This window comes from Tympanuchus pallidicinctus, unplaced genomic scaffold (assembly GCF_026119805.1).
Source record: "Tympanuchus pallidicinctus isolate F22 unplaced genomic scaffold, pur_lepc_1.0 scaffold1, whole genome shotgun sequence".
Lineage (NCBI taxonomy): Eukaryota > Metazoa > Chordata > Aves > Galliformes > Phasianidae > Tympanuchus > Tympanuchus pallidicinctus.
In genome coordinates, this window is record NW_026294618.1 from 33670774 (window position 1) to 33696010 (window position 25237).

Genomic DNA, 25237 nt, shown 5'->3' on the forward strand with positions numbered 1-25237 from the left:
TAAATGTCCTTTAAGGAACACAACAATAATTGCACCTTCAGCAAAGCCTATGCCTCATTTTATATCATCCTGTACTGTTGCTCACTGAGACTTTGGGGAAATAAATCTGACTTTCACCGATAACAGCTAAAGAAAATAAAATGAAAATACAGATATCTGTTATTTACTTGTAAGTGGTATTAAATTTTAATGTCTTTATAGCAGAAAGAGATTTTCAGAACTTAGATTTAATATTATTTACAAGAAAATATACAATGCAAGGTTAAAATGTCACACATCCATTACATTAATGCACAGCAGATGTTTCTACCACATGCCCAGTGAGGTCCCTGCATTCACATCCAACACGTTGCAGAGCTAGCTTCCTTTGGACCCTGTCAAGAGGAATCAAGAAAGAAATTGACTTAAGTGTGAAAACATCTATTTACATATAAAGAACTGATCTACAACAGAATGAGATTTGAAAATATCTACTTGAAATCAGAGATAAGAGAAAGGAAGGCTACTGCTTCCAGGTTTTGAATACTTTCCTTGAAGTAGGTATTTTATTCCTTCTCTGGAAATTCTCACCTCCTTCATTCTTAAATGCTAAGCATACTTCTTTATACACAGCAAATTTTGGCTCTGGAAGGCGCATTGGCATATTTTTACTACTAGATTTCTCTTCCTCCTCTGCTAGGAATGCTTCTCCTGTCTCAGCTTACCCTTTTCCTCCTATCCTGCCTGGACACACTTCCAAGGGACTGGCTACACACTGTATCAAAGCAAAACAGAAGTGCTTTTCCAATCCTATCCTCGTAAATTGTACACTCCCATACACTGCCATTAACCACAGCTTATCTATCTGCAGCGGCCCACTATCTATCAGCATTGGTACATGGAGCAGGATGCAACTCCAACACATAGGTACCAAGAGCTGGAATTAGGTTCCATATCCCCTCCAACAGGAATTCTCCCGTTGCTACGACCCCTCTGAATGCTCAGTACTCAAAGCAAAACTTCCAGGATGCTCTTTTCTCTCTAAAGGCTGACTGAGCTGAAATATTTTTGCTCCTCACTAACTGCAATCACACTGGATGACCGGTCTGCTCAATAGAGACATTACTGCATTTATTTCCACCCCCCCTACCCCCAGTACAACTGATAACCAAATAACCAGTTACTCATTTTAAACTTTTGCATTAAAATTGGTTGGAGCAAACTGTACTCTTCCCAAGAGACTTCATGGGCAGTTAGCAGTGATCTAGGGGAAATGTTTTTTAGAATTGAGGGCTCGATATAAAAAACACTGCCTTCCACCCCTCCTCTCTCTTCACCTTGTGTTTGCCCTTTCCTATCAACCTTCCCTCAGCTGCCTCTTTTAACTCATCATAGTCCTGCAACCCTCCCAACTAAGTCCTACAGTCAAAAACCATGGGAACAGTACTTCCTTCTGTTTTACTCTTGGCATGTCCAAGACAGGAAAAGAGCTGAAGTTTCTGGTGGGAACATCTTCTTTTCCCTTCCTTTCTTCTAACGAAATGCAAGACAGTGAATCGCCTCCCTATGTTCCCATCAACTCAAATGCCTAACACAAAGCCTTCACATTTTTTCTTCCAGCGCTATGTGAAGACAGTCGAATATTCCCATACATTTATTGGTAGCTGCTGTGGTACAAAAGCAGTTCAGTGCAGTAAAACAGTAGGGTTAGGTCAGGTCTTCCCTGCAGCACACAGGTAAGCCAGGTTACTTCCTTATTTTGCTTGGCTGGTTGGATCTTTTTTGGTTCTGTTTCTTGAACACTGCCCTAAATAGGTCAGCTACAGAACCAATGCACAGAGTAGGTTAAACTTGCCAAGCTGGTCTCATTTCAGTGGCAACAATGGAAGGTGCCCCAACTTGTCCTGAAATCTGCCGTTTGTTTATTATTCAAAACAAATCATTGCTCAATCCTGTGGTGTACTCTGGTGGTTCCTGGACACAGGACTCATGCAACAGAAATTCAAATGATAAATTAAGGGCTTTTTTTTTTTTTTTCTTTCAAATGAGATGGATCACAGAGCTAATGATACACATTCTGATAGGATTCTTTCTCCTTTATCTGAATGGCGTTAAGTTAACGCTGCAGAGACCAAACTTGGAGTAAGAAATTCATCTACCAAACAGAAGTGCTGGAGCTCAACCTGAGCTCTGCATGTGGAACTCACTTCTGAAAGCTGGGAAATCCCGGATTAAAATGGAGATAATCATAGAAAGGCACGGGGATCCTGACAACCGATCACTGCCCATTGAAGCTGAAAGACGCCCCAAGCTCTGCATGATAGGTAAATAGGCCTACATGGACTTCCAAACATAATTAACAGAAATGAGGAAGGCCAGATTCACATGATTTCAACGCATTAATAAAAAACAGATTATCCACCAAAAACTTGATGTATTTCAAGGGAACCACAAGTGTGCAGCAATGACAAAACCTGCCAGTATCTTGAAGAATTCTGTACCTATTGGAACAGTGTTAGCACATACCTTATTGAGCTCTGGAAAGAGTTCTTGAATCCCAATGTCCAACAGCACATAAGTTAGCTAAAAGAAAATGAAGGAAAAGGCATCAGCCAGCCACTAAGTTAGACCAAAGCAACATCACATCTTTTTACCTTTGTTCTGGATGAGAATTCTGCCCTCTGTCACAGCCATACTTTCACTTCAGGAAATGGCAAGTTTCCCAAGTGCTGCAAATTACCTGTTTGTTGAGCACCGGTTGCTGGATGCCATCAAACAGAAGCCTGATGCCTTCGTATTTAGCCTCTTCCCCAATGCACTTCCCTATTAAATCTAGACCAGATATTACCAACAAATACACAAGTCATTAGGAAGCATTGCAAAGTAGTTGTAGTCAAATAAGTAACATCCCAAGAATTAGTTTTAGTTGGCACAAAAACAACACCATAATTTTTCTTTACCTCCAGTAACAAAAAAAAGGTTTTAATTAAAGAAAGAGTTCAAATTTTATCCCTCTAAAGTAGTCAAAGGAAAAAACAAATATTCCCTTGGTTCCTCCTTCCTCATCTTTCAGTGCTGCTGCACACCAAAGTATTTGTTATGCTTTTAAGAATTTCATTCTATTGTCCTAATCCTTGTTTTAAATACGTGACAAGTTGGAATGTTTTAATTACTTTCTGAATAATCCAGACAATGAGCCCCTCTTCTGTAGTTTATATAGTTTAAATAGAGCTCAGATTTATCTTCTGGCTTTTTTTTTCTATCACTTCTTTATCTGGTCTTCAACTGGATAAAAAAATACAAATCAAACAAGCTAAACATGAAGAAATTATAGTTTTAAGGACATTTGTGAAGACTTCTGTTACCTCAAGACTTTATGAATGATTACACTGCATCCTCACTCAGCAACACTGAATTAAATGATGAAACTGAACTCTTGGGTTTTTTTCTTCGTTTTTCACACCTAAATATTCCAGTGAAACCTCAGCAGCACAGAAATTATGTTATTTGGAAAGCTAACATTACTGCACTTGCGTTATACTTCCACTTGAACAGCTAACTATAGTCGTAAAGAGCCATTATTAACCTGGAATGTATCTCATCATTTCTTCGAACGTCTGCTTTGCTCTCTTCTGTTTGTCCTGGACAGAGCGCGGTTCAGAATTCTCACAGAACACAGCATCTGCAGTGAAGACACATTAATGAAACCATCTTTAGGCAGCTTCCTTATCACCAGCATGAGAAAGTTGGTTTGGCTTCAAAGTTGAGCTGCTTTTCTGTATGATCTTAACTAGAAGAGAACGCTGAGCCTTGATTACATTAGCCTGATCAAATCCAGAATAATCCACGTGCTTAGAAGACAAGAATCTTTTGCCAATTTGTCTCTTCTCAAATTTTGAAAGCATTAGCTTCTAGGCTTGGTTCAATCCTTCTTTAAGTTTGTTATAATCTTCTTACTTTAAATTTTCCTTGCAATCACCTTGTAAAACTTACTGTTCATAGGAAGTATTTGATGCTCAGTCTTGATGGTCATTTTTGTTTTTTTGTCTTTTACGGGACTTCTTGGTTTGATAAGGTCACAGTTAGCCTTGTTGCAGAGCTTTGGCTCTATATTTCATTTAGCTGAGTCTGTGGTCACATTACCCTTCTCTACAGTTGTGAGGTTTTGTTTGTTTCTTTTTAAATAACCTTTGTCTACTTCCCTTCTTTGAAGGTTAAAATTACCATAATGAAGAGAATTAAAAAAAAAAAAACACTAAAGCAGGACTAAAGCAGCACATAAGTGAAAACTAATTTAAAGAAAGCATGAACCATTCACAAACTGACACACTAGCCTACCTTTATTCTCCTGTGCACACCTTCATAAATTAATATTCATAATACCTCTTTTTTCTGTAAATCATGCTTGGTAGACAACAGGGCTGACATCATCTTTTAGCAACAAATTTCTGGAATGGTCTTATAGGCCCACCTGACTTTTAGAATTCCACTGGCTTTAATTGAGCATCACAGCGTAACACTCAAAAGAAGGGATTTCAAATGTCATACTAAAGCAACCTTCAATCAAATATGGAACCACTGCTGACCTCTCAGCAGCGTTATCAGAGAAACCAAACGGTGCTCCTCACATAGCTGTTCTAACTTATAATGCAAGTAATAGTCCGTGTACAGTTCCAATGTATTTTTGAAGAGAATTCTTCCTCCCATCAGGAGATGATGCAGCCAGTCAGGAATGTGGAAGACCACTCTACCTGCAAAGTTATAGAAACAGATATCTACATGGTTCTCTTAATAAGACAAAGGAGTCAGAAGAAGAAGCCATGACTTCTTCACTGTCTTAAAAGAAGAAAAATGTATACAAGCAAAGACTTAAGCTTGAAAAGCGATTCTTGTCCATATTACTCATCAAACACTCTTTAATTACTTTTATTTAGTTCTATAGGCTCATCTAAGAAAAGGGAAGAAACTACACCCCAAACTTATACTCAGAAAGGCAGAAAGATAAAGCAAAACTGAACAATAATGAAAGATAAACTGCAATATTTTAGCCCAGCAATAAGGGTTGCTTGCTGCTTTTTTTTAAATGGCTGTGTTCTTACGTTGTATACTGTTACAGTTGCATGTCCTACGTTATATATGACTACTATATTAGAATTTTATTTCCCGCCAAAGAACCCAAACTTCATAATGAAAAGAAGTGTAAGAATAACTAAGAGAAATTGCTTCTTACCAACATACATTAAGTAGTCATAGACTCCTTCTACGGTCATCATTTCCATGAAGTAGTTCTGATTTTGTCGTCTTTCTGTATTCTCAGACCGATTTGCATTATTCTTGAATAAATCATTGAAAAGCTAAAAATACAAACATAACATGGAAGACACTGCCTTCAAAAATAAAAGGACCATCAGGCTTTTGTTGTGTGTTTGCTTTTCATTTCACAGACCCTTTTTCTCTCAAGTACCTTCGCACAACTAGAATTTGTTACAGGCCTTGACCCTTCAATGCACCTTCAGAGGCATGAAGGGTGCAAGTCTGTCTGCCTTACATCATAGGGGGACTCTATGGCATCTATGTATTCCCTAAAACAGCCTTTTGTCTTGTGTTATGAAATAGGCAATGGGTTCTGGACAAAACAGTCGGAAAGGAAGAGTCTGTTAAATCCTGGAGGCATCTTACAATACCTCACAAAAACCATTAAGTGTTTATTTTAAGATACTTCATCCCCAAAGTTGTTGATGCAAAAATCAGGAAATACTACTGTATTATGAAAAGAGAGCTCAAAAGCCTGTGCCAAGCTTCTAACAAAGCTATCTCACTGTTAGAAGAAAATATAGTGCAATTATAGTACAGCCTAGATGGAAAATCTACCCTAGTGTTCACCAAAAATTTGGTGTTGAAGAACTTCCTTGCTATGAGACTGAGAAGACTACTACCAATAGACTTTTCTGTAGCACTCGTGTATTAAAAATTAATTCTGAAGAATGGTCCTTAATTTGCTTGTTCTTGGTCTACTCTCCATAGAGCAATTCTCCCTGAAGTGGACTAAGCCATAAAACATCCAGGTCATAATGGACTCTGAATCCAGCATGTCTCCAAGCAGAGTTCCTGTGCTCTTACAAAAAATTACATCAGGAAATCTGGCAAGATTGAAGTTTTGACTTGTACTTCGTTAGGTCCTTTCTTTTGTCAGTGCTAAACAGCTGGCATCATCTTCATAAAGTTCACCCTAATTAAACGACATCAAGTCATTACATAAATTACATGAAAGAGCAAATATAGTTCATGTACACTGGATGACCTGAATCCAGTAACAAACCAAAGTAACAAACCAAAGAAGAGCAGATAATTATTTGTGCCTACTGTACGGAGCACACCTGGTATGTTGGTTAAAGAAACCTCTTTAAACTGAAGTCTACATGCCTTCTCAAAGCTGGAACTATGGCAATGGAAAAGATCGTAGTGGAATTATTGCAACTTCAACAAGAGCTTTTTTTTTTTCTTCTTTTATGATACCTCCAAGCTGGCTGAGATAACAGATAGTGCACCAACTCACAGCAACCACAGTACAATGGAGATGAATTTCAGAGGAGTGTGTACAAGCCAAATTAAATCGTTAACAGCACTCCAGTAAGTAATCTGAAACCAAAATGCTGTCTTTTGGCAGAGCTTTCCAGCTTCCAGAAGTTGTTTGTTTTTTTTTTTCACTTCCACCCCAAACCAGAAACAACATATTTCAAATGCTGCATTATGCCTCTGCTCATGGATAGTCTTTCCTGCACCTTGAGCATAATGATTCCTTGTTCATTGCCAAGCTTTGAAAGTTCACACTCTTGTACGTGGCATTAAGAAATGAGCAGATGAACACATTCATAAAGCACATACTTCATACTAATCCAGTGTGTGTTCTACAGTCTTTAGCAATGCACATCTGAAGGATGCAGCCACCATCACATTTTACTCTCAGATTTTGACTGAAAGTGAAAAACATAACTGTATACCTAATACAGACACGGGGGTTATACTCATGACTCAGAAAAGCACGTGATTTTGCTTTCACATTTCTGTTCATTTTACTGTCTAAAACGTGATATAATGCTCATTATTGTAATCACACAAAAAAGAGAAGCAGTGTTATCCTTAGTCAAATTCTTAAGATTAAACGGTAATTGTGATTACAGCACTGAAATATTCTTAAAAGGCTTTCAAGGTGAAAATTCCTTTTAATGGTACTAGCTAATAAGGGAAGCCAACCTCTTGAAGCAAGTGAAACACAAAAACCCGTATTAAGAGAACAACCAAAATAACCTCTAGTTCAGTAAGTTCCCTATTGTACCTCCATGGGAAAAGCCACCAAAGTACAAGCATCTACATACAGCATCTAACAGTTACCTGACTGCCAGTAAGTACACATACCCCCATACATTCCTGTGGAGGTGTGAAGTTGATAAAAACATAGTTCTGAACAACATCCACAGCCAGAGGCATAAACTATTTTCTCTCTTCACTTGCAAAGCAGAGAATTTGCACCCAAATGCTAATAAGAGTGTATGTATCTAAATCACTTCAATTAGCATTATTTAGCATATTTATTAGCAAATAAGGAAAAAGCTGTGTTTTCCTCCAAGTAACTGCAAATATACACTATACTGCTGTTGTTTCAGAACAGTTCTTATTGCCATTGGCGTGTCACCACGAGCCAGCAGCACAATGCCTTTGCAGGCATGCTTTTCAAAGCCTGCATCAGCTGAGAAGCCCTGCTGCATTCTAGCAATTCTGATGGAAGTACATTCAGAAGACTGTTGAGCTGGTACAGACAGACTAGAAACATAGCTAGGAAAGTTGAAAATGATGTTTGGTGCCTTTAGAAGGAGCAGTTTTTTGCTTGGTTGTTTAACCAGAAAGGTTGGTAAATTCATCTGATGAATCTGATGCAGAATAAAATCCAATTGCTATTGGCTGTATCTAGGTTAACTGATCACATTCATTATATATTATGATGGGACAAAAGATAATGGCCTTCAGTTGTTACAGGGGAAGTTCAGGTTGAATATTAAAAAAAAATTCTTCTCAGAAAGAGTGGTGAGGCAGTGGCACAGGCTGCCCAGGGAGATGCTGAGTCCCCATCCCTGGAGCTGTTCAAGAACCGTGTGGATGTGGCACTGAGGGATGTGGTTAGTGGGCATGGTGGGAATGGCCTGATGGTTGGACTAGGAGATCTTAGTGGTCTTTTCCTCCCTTAATGATTCTGTGATTCTATATTCATTAGCTGGAAATCACTGATATTTCAAGCATACAAATGCACACCAGGAATACTAAAAAACCAGCAGCATGCAGACAACTTTCCAGAGAAACAGGAACGTTTGTGACTAAGCTCACGCTTTCATCTGCCCTGACAAGACCTTTCAGCACTTCTTATTCAGCCTGCTGAAGGGGTAGCCTGGGTGTACTTTATTCCTGGCAACTGAGTTGGCAGCACACACACACCTCCTGTAGTCTCAGTGGATTCTGGCATGCTGACACTAGAATAAGCCGATCTACATCTGTGGCAATGCAAATATCAATGGGAAATCTGTCCTGGACTTCACCAAAAGATCTGTGCTGAGGAATTTCTTGCCACGAGGCAACACGCTCTTCTCAGAGATGGGCACTTGGAAGTGTTGCAGCTTGTTCCACCTTCTATGGCTGTTCCACTGCAGTATCTCTTCACTGACTCCGTACAGGTAGCTCACACAATCCTGGTACAAATGTTTTGCATATATGACCAACAGCAGTTTTTGTTGGGGCTGCACAACACTTACAATCTTCGGAATGAAGTCAAGTGAAACAACAGAACTGAGACTGCAGAACTGAGACTGTAGAACCAAACAACTGAAGTCTATAAGACATGTTTTGGGTGGTGATCTACCTTAGTTCACTGAACAGACTCTGCATTTCCAGCTTAGTTTTATCTGAAAGTAATTCAGTTAATGAATTCTCATACAGCTCTCTAGTATGGCAAGCAGAGGTGATCTGATCTGTTTCCCAAACAAATTCAGTAGTCTGAACTACAGTTGCACAGCAGAAGAAAGCAGTGTGGCTTATCAAATGAATCCAAGAAGCGACCAGATGCAAATGGCCTGGAGTAGTGGAACTGGCACAAAGCTTTTCCCAAGCATGGGCCAAGATGAAAAAGAGAAAACTGGCTGCCAAAGGAGGCACAAGCACTCCAACAATTCAGCTGAAGGCTAAATTTCAAAGCATGCACGCAAAGGTTCAGAAGAGGCCAGAACATAGCACAACCCAGCCCTACCTCATCAGATCATTACTAAATTACAGTGATTACGTAAGTATATGTGCTCTGACAAAACAGTAGATAGCAATTTAGCAAGAAAGCAGTCAGCATGTGAATGTCATGTGCATACATGCTGGTCAAAACTTGTAGCACGATTAGGGTGCTCCTCACAGCAAAGTATCTTGAGTGCCCATCATTTGATAACTGTGGCTCTGCAGATGGTGAATTAATGTATGAAGCTTCCCATGCAGCCATCAAGTGCTGCACATTTCTTCAAACACTTCTTCTAGGGGAAGAAGGAAACTCTAAAATAGCTGTCATATGACTCAGTAATTAGTTCTACAGATAACTACAATCAAGTTGCTTAGAGGAACAGAAAATTCCCATGATAGACAGTGAGAAGGAACTGGGAGCTAGGGCTAGCTCCACTGTACTTAGTATAGAACTTGTAGTTGCAAGTTCTCTAATATCATAATACTACCAAAAAACTGCCATACTGTGGGAAATCAAAAGGCCCATCACCAGCAAGCACCATAAATACACTCTAGCTTGAATGGAAGCATTAGGCTTTTAGATTTGTTGATGTTAGAGCAACTAACAGTTAGGACCCATAATTGTATACTAGACATTAAGGTACTGCATACAAACATTTTAAAGGCAGATAACAAGTACCAGCGCTGTGACAGTTCTGGCTTGCAGCACTTCAACAAACCACTCTTTCCAAACACTCAAGTTCTTTACTTTAAAAAGGAAGCTGCCTTACATATTAAAACATTCCCCACTTTACACTTAAGTTTTCTGCTCTTCTGTCTCAGAACTTCTAAGGTTCTTTATATTCTCATCTCCAAATCCAGTAAGAACTTAAAAATAAAAACAACAAAAGAAAACAAAACAAGAAAAATCCAAACAGAATTAGCTCACATTGTGACACACAGGTTACAGAGTGAAAGATCTCTCTCGTGGAGAAAAGCAACACAAAGTATATATGCTGTTCTATTTATGATTTTTTTCTGCTTTGTATTTTCAGAGCACGATCGCTTTTCCCAACTCGTGTACAACAGAGAAGGAAGATGCTTACTGTACCTTCTTGTTGTTCTCAGAAGTGGGACTCAGAATTGTAAGCTCGGGCCTGCTTGGTTTAGGCTTGGGAGATTCACAGGAGTTGATAAAGTTCATGATGAATGGCTCCAAATGCTGACCTTTCTGAAATAAGAAATGAGTGGCCTGTCACTTACATAATTACAGAAGGGGAGGAAAAAAAGAAACACAAACAAGCAGAAAAAACCACCACAAAACGTGAGCTTCCAAACAAGTTTTTCACTAGCCTATGCACCAGCGAGCTGCTAAAATTAGTAATTGAAATTAAAAGGCTGGCAATCTGGAAGACTTACCTCTTTCATCAGCTTTCCTGGAACAGATTTTATGATCTTACCTATAGTTAAAAAGAATAAAAAAAGTCACTGCTTGATCTTAAACATACCACAGTAAAACTCTTTTCCCCTTTTCCCATTTTTTCCATTCTTTATGGTGCCCATTCTGACTCCAAGCTCTTAGTAGCATTTTGATATATCAAATTTTAAAATAGTTATTAGGACTTCCTAAGAGCAACACATGACAAATAATGAGTAAGGTGCAATAGCAAGGCATTTTTCTCTGCCCATCGGTATCCAGCATTTCATTTTAAAAGTTGATACAAAAAGCTATGAAAAAGTCTTCCACATATCCAGCTTATAACTTAGTACTCAGTACTCTTCAAGATAAAATACTTAAACACAAAACTATCAAGATGATTATCTGATTGCTTTAAAAAGCAATTACAGTTTCTGGTGTCTAATCTCTTAATCCTTCATAATCATTTATCACAAAAAAATCATAAGAACTGACTTGTCCTGAAAAGCTTGGCTTATCTGGAGAGATTGTGGAAGGCTGCAGCCTTGAAACTACCAGTGAGCAATGGTTTGAAAACTGGATAGGCTACAGCTGTGATCTTAAAAAGAGCTCTCACTCCTGATAAGGATACAGCGTAGTAACTTTAAATGCCAAAAAAAATTAGTTTTATTTTAGGAAAAATACTGCTCTGAACATACTGCTTATCTACATATTGTTAATTTTGGAACTTACATTGGAAAGTATGTGCAAGGATCAACTGATAATGTTCTTAACTCTCCCTAAAAGCCTTACTGAAATGCCACACGTTGCTAAAATGATGTTTATGGAAGGGACATGTACTCTCAATGTGAATGTGTGAGATGCCTTAAAGTAAATGACCCAAGCCTGTCCGAATGACACAGATTCATCTAGAGGGAAGAGGTTTTTTTTGTTTGTTTGTTTGTTTTTTCCTTTGTCTGAAACCAACCAACCCTTTAACTGGAAGAGGACCATCAAAACTCATTCCACATCTTGGTAACTTGCTGAGCACAGCCACCCCAGCAGGTCCGTGTAATGAGAGAAGCAGAAATGCAATGGTGCAGTTCAGATACAGCTCTCCTGTACATATGCTGATGCCAGAACTACAAGTGTTAGAGTTGTGTGAAGACAGAGAAGCTACAAAGTGGGACCTAGCAGCTCTAGCAGACTATCCGAGGAAGCTACATTTATGGCCAAGCTGTGAAGTCACACTACAAACTGCTTCTTAGATTTATTATCATAATACATACGGTTAGATAATATCTACTTCTTAGATTCATTATCACAGATTTATTATCATTAGAGAAATTCTCTACCTCAACTTCCATTTGTCCTGCCTATATCACACACCCCTGCCTCAAATATTTTTCAGCTGTTCAGATTAAAAGAGGATGCCCATCAATACCAAAAATATTTAATACTACACTTTTCTGATTAAAATGAAAGTATTTAATTCACTAATACTCAAAAGTAAATTATATTAAGAAACAGTTTATATCACCACATCCATAAGCAATGCCTGGCTTGGCTAGATTTGACCTGGGACAATGCCATAAATCTTATTGTACTAGCACAGCTTATTTTGTGAGCGATAAGAGGTGTGAAGGAGCATAACTCTTCTTTCCCATATCCATATACTTACATAAGCTTATCTATTCACTGCTACTATCATTTAATTACAATACATACAGTATGAGTAATTGTCAGCACAAAAAAATGCATATTTCATACCAAGATTCACATCAGGCAACATTTTATCAAGAAACTGAGTCTCTCCTCCATTAGGGGACAGGAAGTCAGCTAAAAGTTGGCTGTTACTTAGCTCTGGATGCTGAAGAAGTTTCTTTGAAATAGAAGGAAAGAAAAAATTACTTTAAAATTCATCTTTAAAAAAATCAGTTTGTCTATAGCTATACATATATACATACACACCCAAAGAGTGTTATATTACCATAGAAAGTGCCATTTCCAAAAATATTTTTCAGTCACGTGAAACCTGTAGTTAAAGTTTCATTTGTCCACTTGAACCCTTTTGATACCCCATTAATTAGAAGCAAAGAAAAAAGAAATAGCAGATATTCATTTGTTAGTCTTAAATTAGTAGTTTTGGAACGTTCTCAGCTCCACAAGACTGTACCTGCAGATACTCCTGAAACTCCTCCCTTTTGGATTTTAAGAACTCATAGTTCTTGGGACCAATGATTCTCTTTGAGGGAAGCTGAGCATCAGGAAAAGTACCTAGCAAAGATATTGAGCAGATTAAATTATTCCCATAACAGAACAAACACTGCTTTCCTTATTTTAAATTCCAGCTTGGTACTGGATAATAATCACAGTAGTAGGAAAGTGAGTTTCCAGGTGATGGAGAACATACCATGAAATTCTGTCAGCTTTGACTCAAGCACATAAAATTCCAGATACCTCCTGTAGACTGACCAGTGCTCAGGTTCGTGCCCAACTGGGAAAAAAAAATACAGCAATAAAGTTAAGTCAGGTTTTATGCCACTTGGAAGATGAAATATGCAACAGCAAGTATATGTTAGATTATTACAGGAAAGATTTCAAATATACTCAGTCTACCCTACAGCAGTGACTAAAAAAATAAGAAATCCCATTCAGATATAAAGTATTAAATTAAAACACAGTCTAAATGCAGGGAGAATGTACCAACAAGGAAATCATCATCTCATTTAGTGGATATCTAGATTCTAATCAATGGAGCACTGCAAAACTGACTATGTTAGATCTACTTTCAAAGTCTTAACAAAGTGATTTACATAAATACTGCAGTTCTCAGCACCAGTAGCTTGCATCCTGATCGTTCTTCCTCCTGGAAGATACCACTAAAGAACTCTTGAACATCTCCTGCTCATTGTGGAAGTATTGTCTTCATTAACACAAATCCACATGGTCCTAGAACGATGCTATTCCTTCACTCAATACAGATGTATTGTTATCTGCATACCAAGCTACTTGCAAGCCAGAATGGCTCCTAGTAACAAAATATTTTAGTTTGTTAGTAACTACATTTTAATATCATTTATAAAGCTATTCATTATTCCAAAGTTCAAAGAGGGTCAAGGAAAGAACCACAGCAACAACTCTTCCCCCCACTCTCTCTCTCTTTTGAAAAAAAAATTATGGAACTTTTGCATCAAGTCTAAATGGAACTGATTCACACTGAGGAGCCACTTTCAACATCAGAAAAATCATGCATGATTTACACATTGCAAACAGTCATGAGAATACAGCACAGATCAGAGCATTCTGAGTTAAATGTCATTTTAATTATCCCGAACATTACATACCTGCCCTTCTATCATTTCTCTCCACATCAATGCAGAACACCGGAATTCTCTCCTTTCTGTCTTTTCTCTCCAAGGAAGGGTCATCAAAAAAATCTACATATGGGATGCTGATTTTCCATGCAGAAAGGTTGCGGGGTGTGTTTGGGGTACTAACAGCCTCCTCAGGAGAATCATCTTCCATCACCATCACGCCTTCTTCAATCTGTAAAGATTCAAACACTCCAGAGAGTTCAATTTTAATTGGCTCCGTCTACCACCGTAAAGCACACATGATAACGAAGGGATCAAGTCTAAATCCGTGCTCAGGATCACTTGGGAAAATAAAAGAACAAAAAACCATCATGTCATTAATGGAGTTTTTAGTAGACTTTATATTTTTAGATTGGCTATAGATTAATTTTAAGTTAGCATATTTTAAAGAGAACTAAAAGCTTTTATAGCATTATCAAGTTTCATATCTGATGTTTCAAAGAAAACAGAGAGAGAGAGATAAGAGAGCACTGGAAGGAACAGATGGAAGAATGCCTTAGACACAGACCATTTGAGTGCTACTGGAACCTGCTTACATCCAGCAGAGATGCAGTGCATTTCCCAGCATACTGGGAACCAAACTGAAGACCTGAGCTTATTAGGTCAGGCCATAAAGTTATCCCAACACAATTAGAGACAGAATCCAACAGTGCACCAAACTAGCAGGTTTCTCACTCCCAAAGCACAGTGCACTGGAGCATGCTGTAGAGGAGGCATTAATTTGATTTGGTCTGTAATGTAGATGCAACATAGCCAAGACTGGGAATTAATTATTTTCACAACCCAGAACTAGTTTTAAGCAAAGCCACCGTCAGCGTCATTCCATTTCCCATGAGTTCCAGTTTCAACATCACAGCCCCCAAAACAGATGAACCAGGGAGAAACAGTGATCTAACCCTTGCTGGCTGTGTGTGTGGGGCAGCTCCAGTGCTGAAGCAGCATAGGTTCAAACTTCATGCCACAAAATGTGAAGCTGTTTCCTCCACATGCAAGCAGAACTTGATGCTAGTGCCATGCAAACGCTGAAGAAATCCTTCCAAAATGACCCCACTGGTGACTCCGACACCACACTAACTCTGCTCTTTACAAACAGAAAAAGTGCCCACAAGCAATGTATCAACATATTAACACACAGCACGTGTCTCTTGGTACCACAAGTTATCCAGGACCATCAACACAGATTATCTTAAATATCTCATTAGAAAAATCCAAGCTTCAACAAGTACCCTTGGAAAGCTATTTATCCAAACAACAGCTAAGCTGATTCTCATTGCACACTCACTGATTCTCATGCACAGAATAAAGAAAACTTTTAAAAATGACCTGAAAGAAAGAAAATTAGTTTTGCAAATAAAGGACACAGCATCTACAAGAAGGCAGTGTAGGGCTGGGCTGGGAATTGGGAACACTGCTTTTGCTAAAGTTAAAACAAGAGATTTTAATGCAAGAATTTACAACATGTGAAACTAAAGCAAACTGAGAAGCACGAATCCAACTTCCCCCAGCTTCATAGTTTACAGCTAAATTCCTCTCAAAGACCAAGTCTAGGTGGCTGAAGTTTTGCCTGTATAGGAATACATGGGATATATTGAGATCTGCGCTTCAGATTTGGCTCCCTGCATGTGAACCCATGCATTTTGGCCATGTATGCACTACAACATTCACACAGCCATGACTCAATTGCACCTGAAGCACAAGTTGTTCAATTCTCTGTGGTGGTTCACACGGATATTGGTAGCTAAACTCCACCATGCTGCTTTCTCATTCCTGCTTAAAAGGCTGGGGGGGAAATGTGTTGAAAAAACTTTGTGGGTGGAGATGAGAACAGCCAGAGTGCTCTCAGCATAAGCGAAATTAATCTCATTTATTGTCTTTTGCTAACAGACACACACACTTGAGAAACTAAAACCACCTTCTCCTATCCACTTTCTGCTCCAGGGCCTGGCCACTCCCATGGGACATTGGTGTTCCCCCAACTGGTCCCACATGGGCTTCCAATGGGCTGCAGGCTGCTCCACGGTTCTCTCACTATGGTGCCTGCAGGGCTGTTCTCTCCCACATCCCACTCCGCTCTCCCAGCTGCTGTTGCACACATTTCCCCTTCCCTCCATCCTCAGCTGTGGCAACAGTGGGACCCTTCGGAGAGCAGTAGGAGCTCTGCTCTGACATGGGGCAGCATTGGGCTCTGCTCACAGAGGGCTCCCCTGCAGCCCCCTGCTACCAAAACCTTGCCATGTGAGATCAATACGCAAGCAATCTTTGTTCCATTTTGTTTCGCCTTTGCACAATGCTGGAATGATTCTCCAGCAAATCACTGTGGACCAACGTCTTCCAAAGCAGATCTCTAACAGATGAAAAAACTGAATCACCTCAGTGTGTCTTTTTGCTTTGCCCTACCCTTCTCACTCAATGAAAAGAGCAGCTGTGACACACAAAGAGCTGCCTCACTGGTCATTCCACAGAGACCACACCCAGCTAAGATGGTCACAATTTGAGAACCAAATCACAGGGTGCGTGCTTTCACAAAGCAAACAAAAATAAACCAAGCCTGAAATGAACAAATTGCAAACACCACAACTGTAGGATTAACTTACACCAAAGAAGAGATGCTCTGAGCAGCAACTTGTTTTGGTAAGGACTTGATCAAATCTACAATTCTATACTGAACTCTTGCCTACACTTTCTGATTTCTTTCCTCCTTCAATTTACTACTGCTTGCAACTCTCACCTCCTATTTTGATCATACACTGGATTATCCTTGTGGACTCAGGGCCAGAACCTTGCTGTCTTGTTCACTTGATCCTTCCAAGACTTCACTCTATCATGAGTTTGTGAAACTGCTGTCTTCACCAGATTACTCATCTGACTACTAGCATGATCTTGGTGCTGACATTATACAATTTCCTACACAGCTACAGTAACTCACTGAAATTACATCAACTGAAAGCAAGAAAGCATGAATTTCTGGGGTTTTCAATCCTTTCTAATAAGATTACCAATCTATAGTAATTATTGTTACCTCAGTCTCTTTCCATTTCCTTTATGCAACAAAGACACAAATCCAAGTTTACCGGTCTTCCTGCTATCCTAGGAACAATATCCATGCTACAATATGGACAACACCTTCTGCTGTATTTTAATTTAGCTTACAGTGATTAAGGCTGCCTTCACCTAATTGGCATTACCACATTAGCAGCTTGCAAAACTGCGGAGCTCAGAAATGTGCTAACTCATTTCTATCTGTATGCGGTTCCCTTACACCACATGGTTTTCTCCTACAGGTTCTCAGCTGTAAGCAACATAAAAACATGTCAAAAAAATAAAAAAATAAATAAATAAAAAAGAAAGAAAGACAGAAAAGAAAGACAGACAGACAGACAGACAGACAGACAGAAAGAAAGAAAGAAAGAAAGAAGGAAAGAAAGCAAAAAGGATAAAAATAAGAAGCTACAGATATTTCAATTTTTGTCAGAACACAGTAGTGCTCAAAACACCATTTCACTATCACTCTTCATTAACTTTGAATCCGCCAATTATTTAAATACTAAATCAAGATCAAACTCAGTGGACAAAAATAACTTTCATTTCTTTCATGCATATATTAATCAAAAGCTGCTGAGTCTGTGCACTGCACTGCCACTACCCTACAATTATGCTGTCTAAAGCACTGCCAGGTCATGTTTAGACTAGGACAGCTCTTCCTCTGACTCTGTGACGCCTGCTAGGAAACTACACCTCAGCTCTTACTGTGACATTATTAAAGCCGTATTAAACTACTCAATTGCTTATATTCAGTATTCACTCAGGAAATGAAGCCACGGGTCTGTCCAGCACACTGGAAGCACAGTAACCTTGCAACAGTTTAATGTTTTCTTTCCCTTTTCTTCTTTCCAATCACACTTACAAATGAAGGGACTGAGGTTTTCCCCAGTGTTCGTCTCAAGTGTTTTTACTAAGTGCAGAATCCTTCTTTCTCCTGAATTTAATAAAGGAATTTGGGATAATGCTACACTTAAAACTCTCTATTCTTGCCAAAGATAAAACCATTCTGTCAATCTGAAAACTTACCTCACTAAAGAAAAGTCTCCATATGGTCTGCCTCTCACTGAGTTCAGGAATTTCTCACAAGTTAACTTCTTGCCCTCTGATACAAAACCATGTTCCTTCTCTTGCACAATCGCTTCAATTATATTTCAACTATACTTCAACTACTAATTCCTCCCTACCACACAGGAATTATACTTCAACATCCTTTAGCTAGTAGAGTCTGTAATAACGATCATCTTGGTTTCAACTAGGACAGAGTCGATCATCTTCATGGTGCATGGGATGATGCTACATTTTGGCTTTAGAAGAAAAACAATTTTGATAACACATCACATGAAAAACTTGAAAACTTGGGAGTTGGCTGCTGGGAGTAACCACTGCTTGGGCAGTGGCTGACCACTGATGCTCATGGGGGGTGAGTAATTGCGCTGTGCATTACTTGTGTTGTAAATATATACACTCACACATATTATCATTACTGTTATTTCTTGCTCTCTTTTCTGCCTCAGAAAATAATTTTTTATCTCAAACTATGAATTCCATCACAAACTCCCACCAATTTGCTCTCTCATCCCACTGGGAGACAAGGCAATAAATGAAAAGCTGTGCTTAGCTGCATCCTGGGTTAAACCACATGAACGATGTTGGAAAATAAACCAATTTTCATCATAATCTGACCTCCCACGAGAGAGCAGATAAGTGACATCAGTAAGAACTTAACTATCCAGTAAATTAATAGCAACAGTTTAAAGACATGACCTGTATGGAGATTCAGACTGCAGAAAGTATTTCATCTAAAGAAAAAAAATCCAACTACTTAGAGTTCTGTGTTGCTGATTCTTTCCCATTCTCTTCTGAAAGCAATTCAAAGCAAGGTGAATAATGTAGGTTTGTATTTACACTTGTCTTTAGGCTGTGGAAAATGAACTGGCAGCTTATAAAAGTGATACATGCTTACAGGTCTTATTTTGTGAGGAACAGGTATGAAAGACTGTATTGATAGGCACACTGTAAAAAACTATAGCTATTAACAGCTGACCAATCTCCCACTTCCTTTTTTTCTTTTTTCCTTTTTTTTTTTTAAACTTTCCATTTGTCCCCCAGCTGTGCTTCAGAAACCAATGTCCCAAGCAATAATTCTACCACTGCCTCTATTCATTTCTGTTTGGCATGAAAGAAAACATTAGCCAAAAGACATACTCAAGATAAATGAGAAAGGACTACTAGCTCACAATCTGGAAAGAAGGCAACACATCACAGTCCAGCTTTATAGCAATTTTTCCAGTAATGTAAGCTTTTATGGTCCTATGGCAAACTTCAGAGTGAAAAATCACATCCCATGAATACCACCTTATTATCCAGAATTATAAAATGGCACACTAAGTTTTCAGAGAAAAATGCATTGCTTACATAAGCATATGACAACACTGCAATTAGTATTTCTTCTAAGAAAGTCTACTTAAGAAATCAGTTCAAATGTACAGTAACTGGGGATGAAGCCCTGGCTTATAAATGACTACAGAAAAACTGAGGCTAAGTTGCTGGTTTGCTGGCTTCTGATTAAGTTAATCAGGGAATGCAGCAAAGTAAGACAGCAGAAAAACACAAGCTTAACGTTTTCAAATAAGTGAGGGAAAAAAACCAACACAACTAACACAAAGTCTAAAGAAAAACGTAAGGCTTTTACTCACAAAGTCATCTTCTCCATCATTTAAGTTATAATTAGGCAGCATAGCTCCTTCCATTGCAGAACTCTTGAATACACCTTTTATTTTGTTGCCGATTCTGCTGATGCCAAATGATTCTCCTCTTTTCTGTGTGGTCCTAGGATTACAGAAGCCAGAGTTCACACTATAGAAGATACTACACAACAGCTCAGCAGGCCATTGCACACAATTTGCAGATTAAGAGAAAAATGCAAAACATACATAGGCAATATATCTACTCTATATATCCACAACTCCACTTCAATTGAAATTCATTTAGAGAAAACCTGAATTTCTTGGTTATATTTGCAAGAAATTTGGATTTGTCATATGCTTAACTGTGAACTAACATTAATACACTAATAACACCATCACAGTAATGCAGTCCATAGAATAAACAATTAACTGTATAAAACAATTTTGTTTTGACAGCAGAAACTCTGGCATTTGTACATGCACGCACACCAAGAAGGTCACTAACTCTGTCCTTTTCCATGTATTCTTATTTAAACACTTACCCACTGTTGCCAAGTACTATAAATGGCCTAGTTTGATGCACTTTTTGAATGTTTTTATGTATTTTACATAAACATCCCAGATTTTTACAAGCATGTAAAAGCTTGACTTTTAAGCATTAGGGACAGACAGAAAGAATGTGCAAGGATCAAGACTGAGCATGAGACAAAACAGATGCGACTGAAAAATGTTGGCTTGAAGAGTCAGTCTGACTGAAAGATGAAGAATTAAAGTCTTCTTCAGAAATAAAGCAACTCGTGATAAATCATCCAATAAGAAACACATTATGGAAAGATGGTTTGGGCACGAATAGCACTCCATACTGAGAACAGTTTTCATAGCATTCTCATGCCGTTACAAGACCTGACACCAAAGACTATTTCTTAAGAAAGAAAAGCAAGCCATGACTAATTCTGGAAAGAAAAAAGTTGTGTATAGTATCAATCAACCTGAAGTTATTTACAGCAGTTCAGTATAGGCAGCTAACAAACAATTTAAAAACCAATACAGTGAACTGCAGAACTGGGGACTCAATGACTTTATAGATTACTAAGATTCAAAAGTCAATATTTTACATAAACAAAAATATTCAAAGTATTTTCTTTTTCCCTTAAAAGAAAAAAATCAGTACTGCTTTTCAGTAGTTCACAGGTAAAGCATCTTCACCCCTCATAAAACCATGCTGACATCACCAATTGCTGACTCAAAGCACCTGTGCGTTACTAACAGAAACTATCTTCCTGTTTTATAATTACATAAAGATTACATAAATAATTCACTGTTCTTTCATAGGTATTATTTTTCCTATCTCATTAATATCAGCTCCAACATAGATACAGCTACCTTTCTGATCTCTGTTAACTAAAGATCACAGCACAAACACATGGCTGAACAATCTTACTTTTAAACTTCTACATGTTTCTGACCTGAACTGAACTTTTTTCACATTTGAGATCTGAATCCTGTTCAAGACCTTAAACCCAAGGATAGCAAAATACAAACCATAGTCAAAGTTAGACAATTTTCCCAGAAGGCTAATCCTTTGGAGCCCTGGCTTGACTTTCAAAGACATTGCTTTTATGCTTGCACAAAACTTTTGCAGTAGTCAAGATTATGAATATTACTTTGTACCAGTTCATAGACTTGGTAGAGTACTGAAGTTCAGACTGGTGAAGGTTTTGTTTGTTTTCACTCTGGTAATGATGTAGCAGTAGGCAGAATACCTACCTAGGACACATGTCTCATGACTGCGGAGCAAGAACTATGCTGGAGCAGCTATGCAGTGATGGATTAGGATAGGATTATCTTCACAGTGAACGGTACCAATTAAGAATACAAACTGGTGGCTTATAGGCTACACAGACACATAGCAAAGAATGGTGACAACATTGGACTGGCTTGGCCAAATACTTAAACAGAGCATAAGCCAAATAAGACAGGTGAGCATGGACAAAATCTAGGGAAGTTAACAGACAGAGAAATAACAGGATGATCAAGCTTTTGAGGCTAGCAAAATTTAAAAATGGCCCAAGAGTCAGGATGGAAATTCACAGATTCACAATGTAGGTGAAAGGGAAGAAATGGGGGTAGGATATGGCCAGGTTCAAGGCAAGGATGAAGAAAGAGGAGAGACGGCGGCCAGTTTGGAACAGAAATGAAGTCCAACGAGACTTGCTGATTTGTTACTGTCAACAAATAACATAGAAAACTTTCATTGGGAAAACATCCCGTTCCCTCTAGTGCTGATCCACATCACAGCACTGCTAGACCATCAATCTAGTTCCTTTCTTGGCAGCGCTCCGGGTGGGAGATTCTGTAAGTTCCATCATTCCTGATGAATGATGTGATGACAGCAGGTTGGATTTTATTTTTATTTTTTTAAAAAGCTCCAGAATTCACACGTGTAACATTAAAAATTGTTATTGCTAATCACTCCAGAGCTAGCAATTGCAGAACAAAGTTTGCATTGGAGGAGGAGGGCTGCAAAATAATTTTCCCACAGGATCAACCTTATAAAGTGGTGAGTCTGGACTATGCAGGTGAAGAATGCTGCTGTGAACCTCTGTGGGGCAGGTAGTACCAGACAAGTCATAGCTGTGAGACAAACTGGGTTTTGACATGTATATGAAATCGGAGTACCATCTTCTTCAGGCTGACTAAAATCCATACACCCGATTAGCAGAAACACTGAGTGCACAGAACTGCTTTAAAAGCAGACTAAGTTATAAATGCTATTAATTGCCCAGCACTAGCAAATTGTAACTCTGTGCACTGAACTGGCACATAAAAGATTAAAAGATTCCATGAACTCGATTCCTAATCTGTAAAATGAAGTTGCTAATGCTCCCTCATGAATAGAATGAGTAATATATAAAATACTGATGTCCATGCTGACAAATTCCAGGAAAAGTTCCTAATGAAAAGATACTGAGTTTGGATAGCACGTATTAAAAGAAGCATAAATAATGAGAAAAATCACTGAACAGCAATTATAGCATTAACAGAAAACCTAGAGCATGAACAAAGAAAATTATTAAAAAAACAGGATATGTTGTAATTAAACTTCCAACAATCAAAAGAAGGGCTGCACAAAGGATTAATCTGGAGAATGGTGCTTGACTTTAAATATGATAATACTTATAAAATCATTATGTGAGCATGCAATGCCAGGCAATGATCCATCCTACTGAACATAGCTGTACCAGGCAAAACAAGCCATTAAGTGGATGAAATCTCAAACATGATCTGGAAATGTGGAGTAAAGAAAATTATGGAAAGCTTCAGAGGAGCCAGCAATCACAAAAAATATATCAAGTTAAGAAATGTATTCCAAAATTAATAACAATAAACAAATAGTTAACAGTAATGAACATTAATATACTGCAAACTTGTGAAAATTAGTAATTAAGCACTTTCTAAACAATGGTGAAGAAAACATGGGGACAAACGTTTAGTCTAAAGAAAGCACATTTTAAAAAGTAAAATGGATGAGTAATTGTTGTTATAAAGGCTGTGTGATGCAGCCATGATAGATGCAATGCAGCTAACACACAACATTCATTGAGTGTTAGATAGACTTACCGGAAGTCATCCAAACTCAGGCTACTTCTGCAACAACAGGCACATAAATTACCTCAGAGCCCAGGTGAAAAGAAAACAACAACAAAAAAACTCAACAGACCTATGCCAACAAAACTGAATAGGCTTGGGCCATTGCTACAGATTGAACACAACTATGGGAGACTAGTTTCTGACCTAGAATCCTTACGGAGTGAAATGAGAACAGTGCTTGAACATGTCATCAGCACAATGACCTTTGAATTTAAAACTCCTGATACTAAAATTTTCTTTCAGATTCATTTTAAAGAATGATTTTCTTTAAATCAGTAGCTGCTTACGCTGGTTCTCATTGTTAAAGTGAATTGCAGTGCCAAGTAGGTATCAAAGTTCTTCTGTACTCTATATGAAAATTCACATAGGACTCTAATTCACTTGGCCTTTTTTTTTTTTTTTTTTTTTTTTTTTCCCTATGTGGAACCAATCCCTCAGCCATTAACTCATTAATTCTTGCTGAAATGTTTAAGCAGGTTGACTATACATACAATCACTGCACACGCTGCATTTTTATTTCACAGGAGCTACTGAACTCTGGACAAACAAATGCAACCCATGGAGGTGGATTCACTGTCCCTGGAGGTGTTCAAAATACTTGTAGATATGGCCCTAAGGAACACGGTTAGTGGGCATACTGGGGAAGGGTCAATGGTTGGACTAGATGATCTTAGTGGTCTTTCCCAACCTTAGTGAGTCAATGATCTTATGAACATCATAGTTTACAGGATTAAACTACCCAAATTTCAGATTTTGTTTTACAATAGGTACTGCTTTCTAAGGCACCGTGATAAAAGACAGTGCAACTGTGAAAATGGAAACACATATAGCAAACTGGAACAGTTTACGACTAAGGGAAACTATTATATCATATACAGCTGCTTAATTCTGTGGGTTTTATTCCTAAACACTCCTCAACATTTTTAACATCTTCTATTTGGGCCTACATTTTAAAAAAAATGTTTTAATTTTTTTGCTCACCCTGCAATGAGAAATTGAGATACTTCTTCTCAAAATACATATAAGGAGAAATATATTTATTGCACATATTCCAAACACTGGTACAGACTTCCTTGAGAGGCAGCAGATGCTCCCCCCACACCTGTCAGTATTCAAGATGTTTGGACAATGCCCTCATTAATGTTGGTGAGAGGTCAGGCAGTTGAATGAGACGATCTTTGAAAATCCAACTGAACTATTTTATTCTATTCTGCTGTATGTTCAAGGTGTGTATAGAAAACCAAAGCAGGTATATACCTACCCAGAAGACTGGGAAGCATGGCCACATACACTAACTAGTAGGTGGAAAATACCAATGACAGAGTTGAACTGCTAGTCATCAAGATATGCTGCATGAATTCTTTATGCTCCAGAAGTGTTTGTGACTTCTCATTTATCACCTTAGCAGTTTTCATTGGACATTATTTGTCTGTCTGCGCAAGTTTTGATTGCTTTGTACAGTTAAAAAAGTGATTAAAAACAGAAATTATACACTGAATCTCCTCTTCCTACTTCCCAACTTTACCCCCTAGAAATTGCTCTATAAAAATAACTTCCTTGTCTTTTAATAACTGAAATCTTTCAACACATTGCCCATATATTCATTCCTCTGGGATTTGAGATCTACTATTTGATCTCAGACTTCTTAGTTAATCAACCGTGTCAATGAAATACACGCATAGTGCCTCTAGCAAAACTTCAAAGACATGGGAAACAGAACTCATCACTTTGCCTGTAATTTCTCTCAACTGGGGCTAAAGCTAGAAGAGAGGAGAGAAGGCATGACGCACACGGATAACATTTGGAGTAATTCCACAAGTAATCTCTACTTCTTCTGGCAGTGACTATCCATAGCAGAT

The 25237-nt window shown here is 38.3% G+C and overlaps 1 protein-coding gene across 2 annotated transcripts in view; it reads right to left on the reverse strand.

The window, feature by feature from the left end:
- Nucleotides 1-159: 159 nt before the first annotated feature.
- SNX14 (sorting nexin 14) overlaps nt 160-25237 on the reverse strand; it is a 48741-nt gene continuing 23663 nt past the window's right edge. Inside the window, exons 16-29 of one of the 2 annotated variants that reach the window (XM_052702018.1) lie at nt 23349-23375; nt 19737-19869; nt 13969-14170; nt 13035-13118; nt 12798-12898; nt 12392-12503; nt 10645-10685; nt 10337-10456; nt 5210-5333; nt 4566-4730; nt 3566-3661; nt 2720-2811; nt 2506-2562; nt 160-374 (exon numbers count right to left, since the gene is read on the reverse strand). In XM_052702018.1, the coding sequence (XP_052557978.1) occupies nt 336-374; nt 2506-2562; nt 2720-2811; nt 3566-3661; nt 4566-4730; nt 5210-5333; nt 10337-10456; nt 10645-10685; nt 12392-12503; nt 12798-12898; nt 13035-13118; nt 13969-14170; nt 19737-19869; nt 23349-23375 (1393 nt within the window). In that variant the 3' untranslated portion in view covers nt 160-335. The remainder of the gene's footprint in view (nt 375-2505; nt 2563-2719; nt 2812-3565; nt 3662-4565; nt 4731-5209; nt 5334-10336; nt 10457-10644; nt 10686-12391; nt 12504-12797; nt 12899-13034; nt 13119-13968; nt 14171-19736; nt 19870-23348; nt 23376-25237) is intronic. The other variant, XM_052702028.1, reaches the window with a different exon arrangement.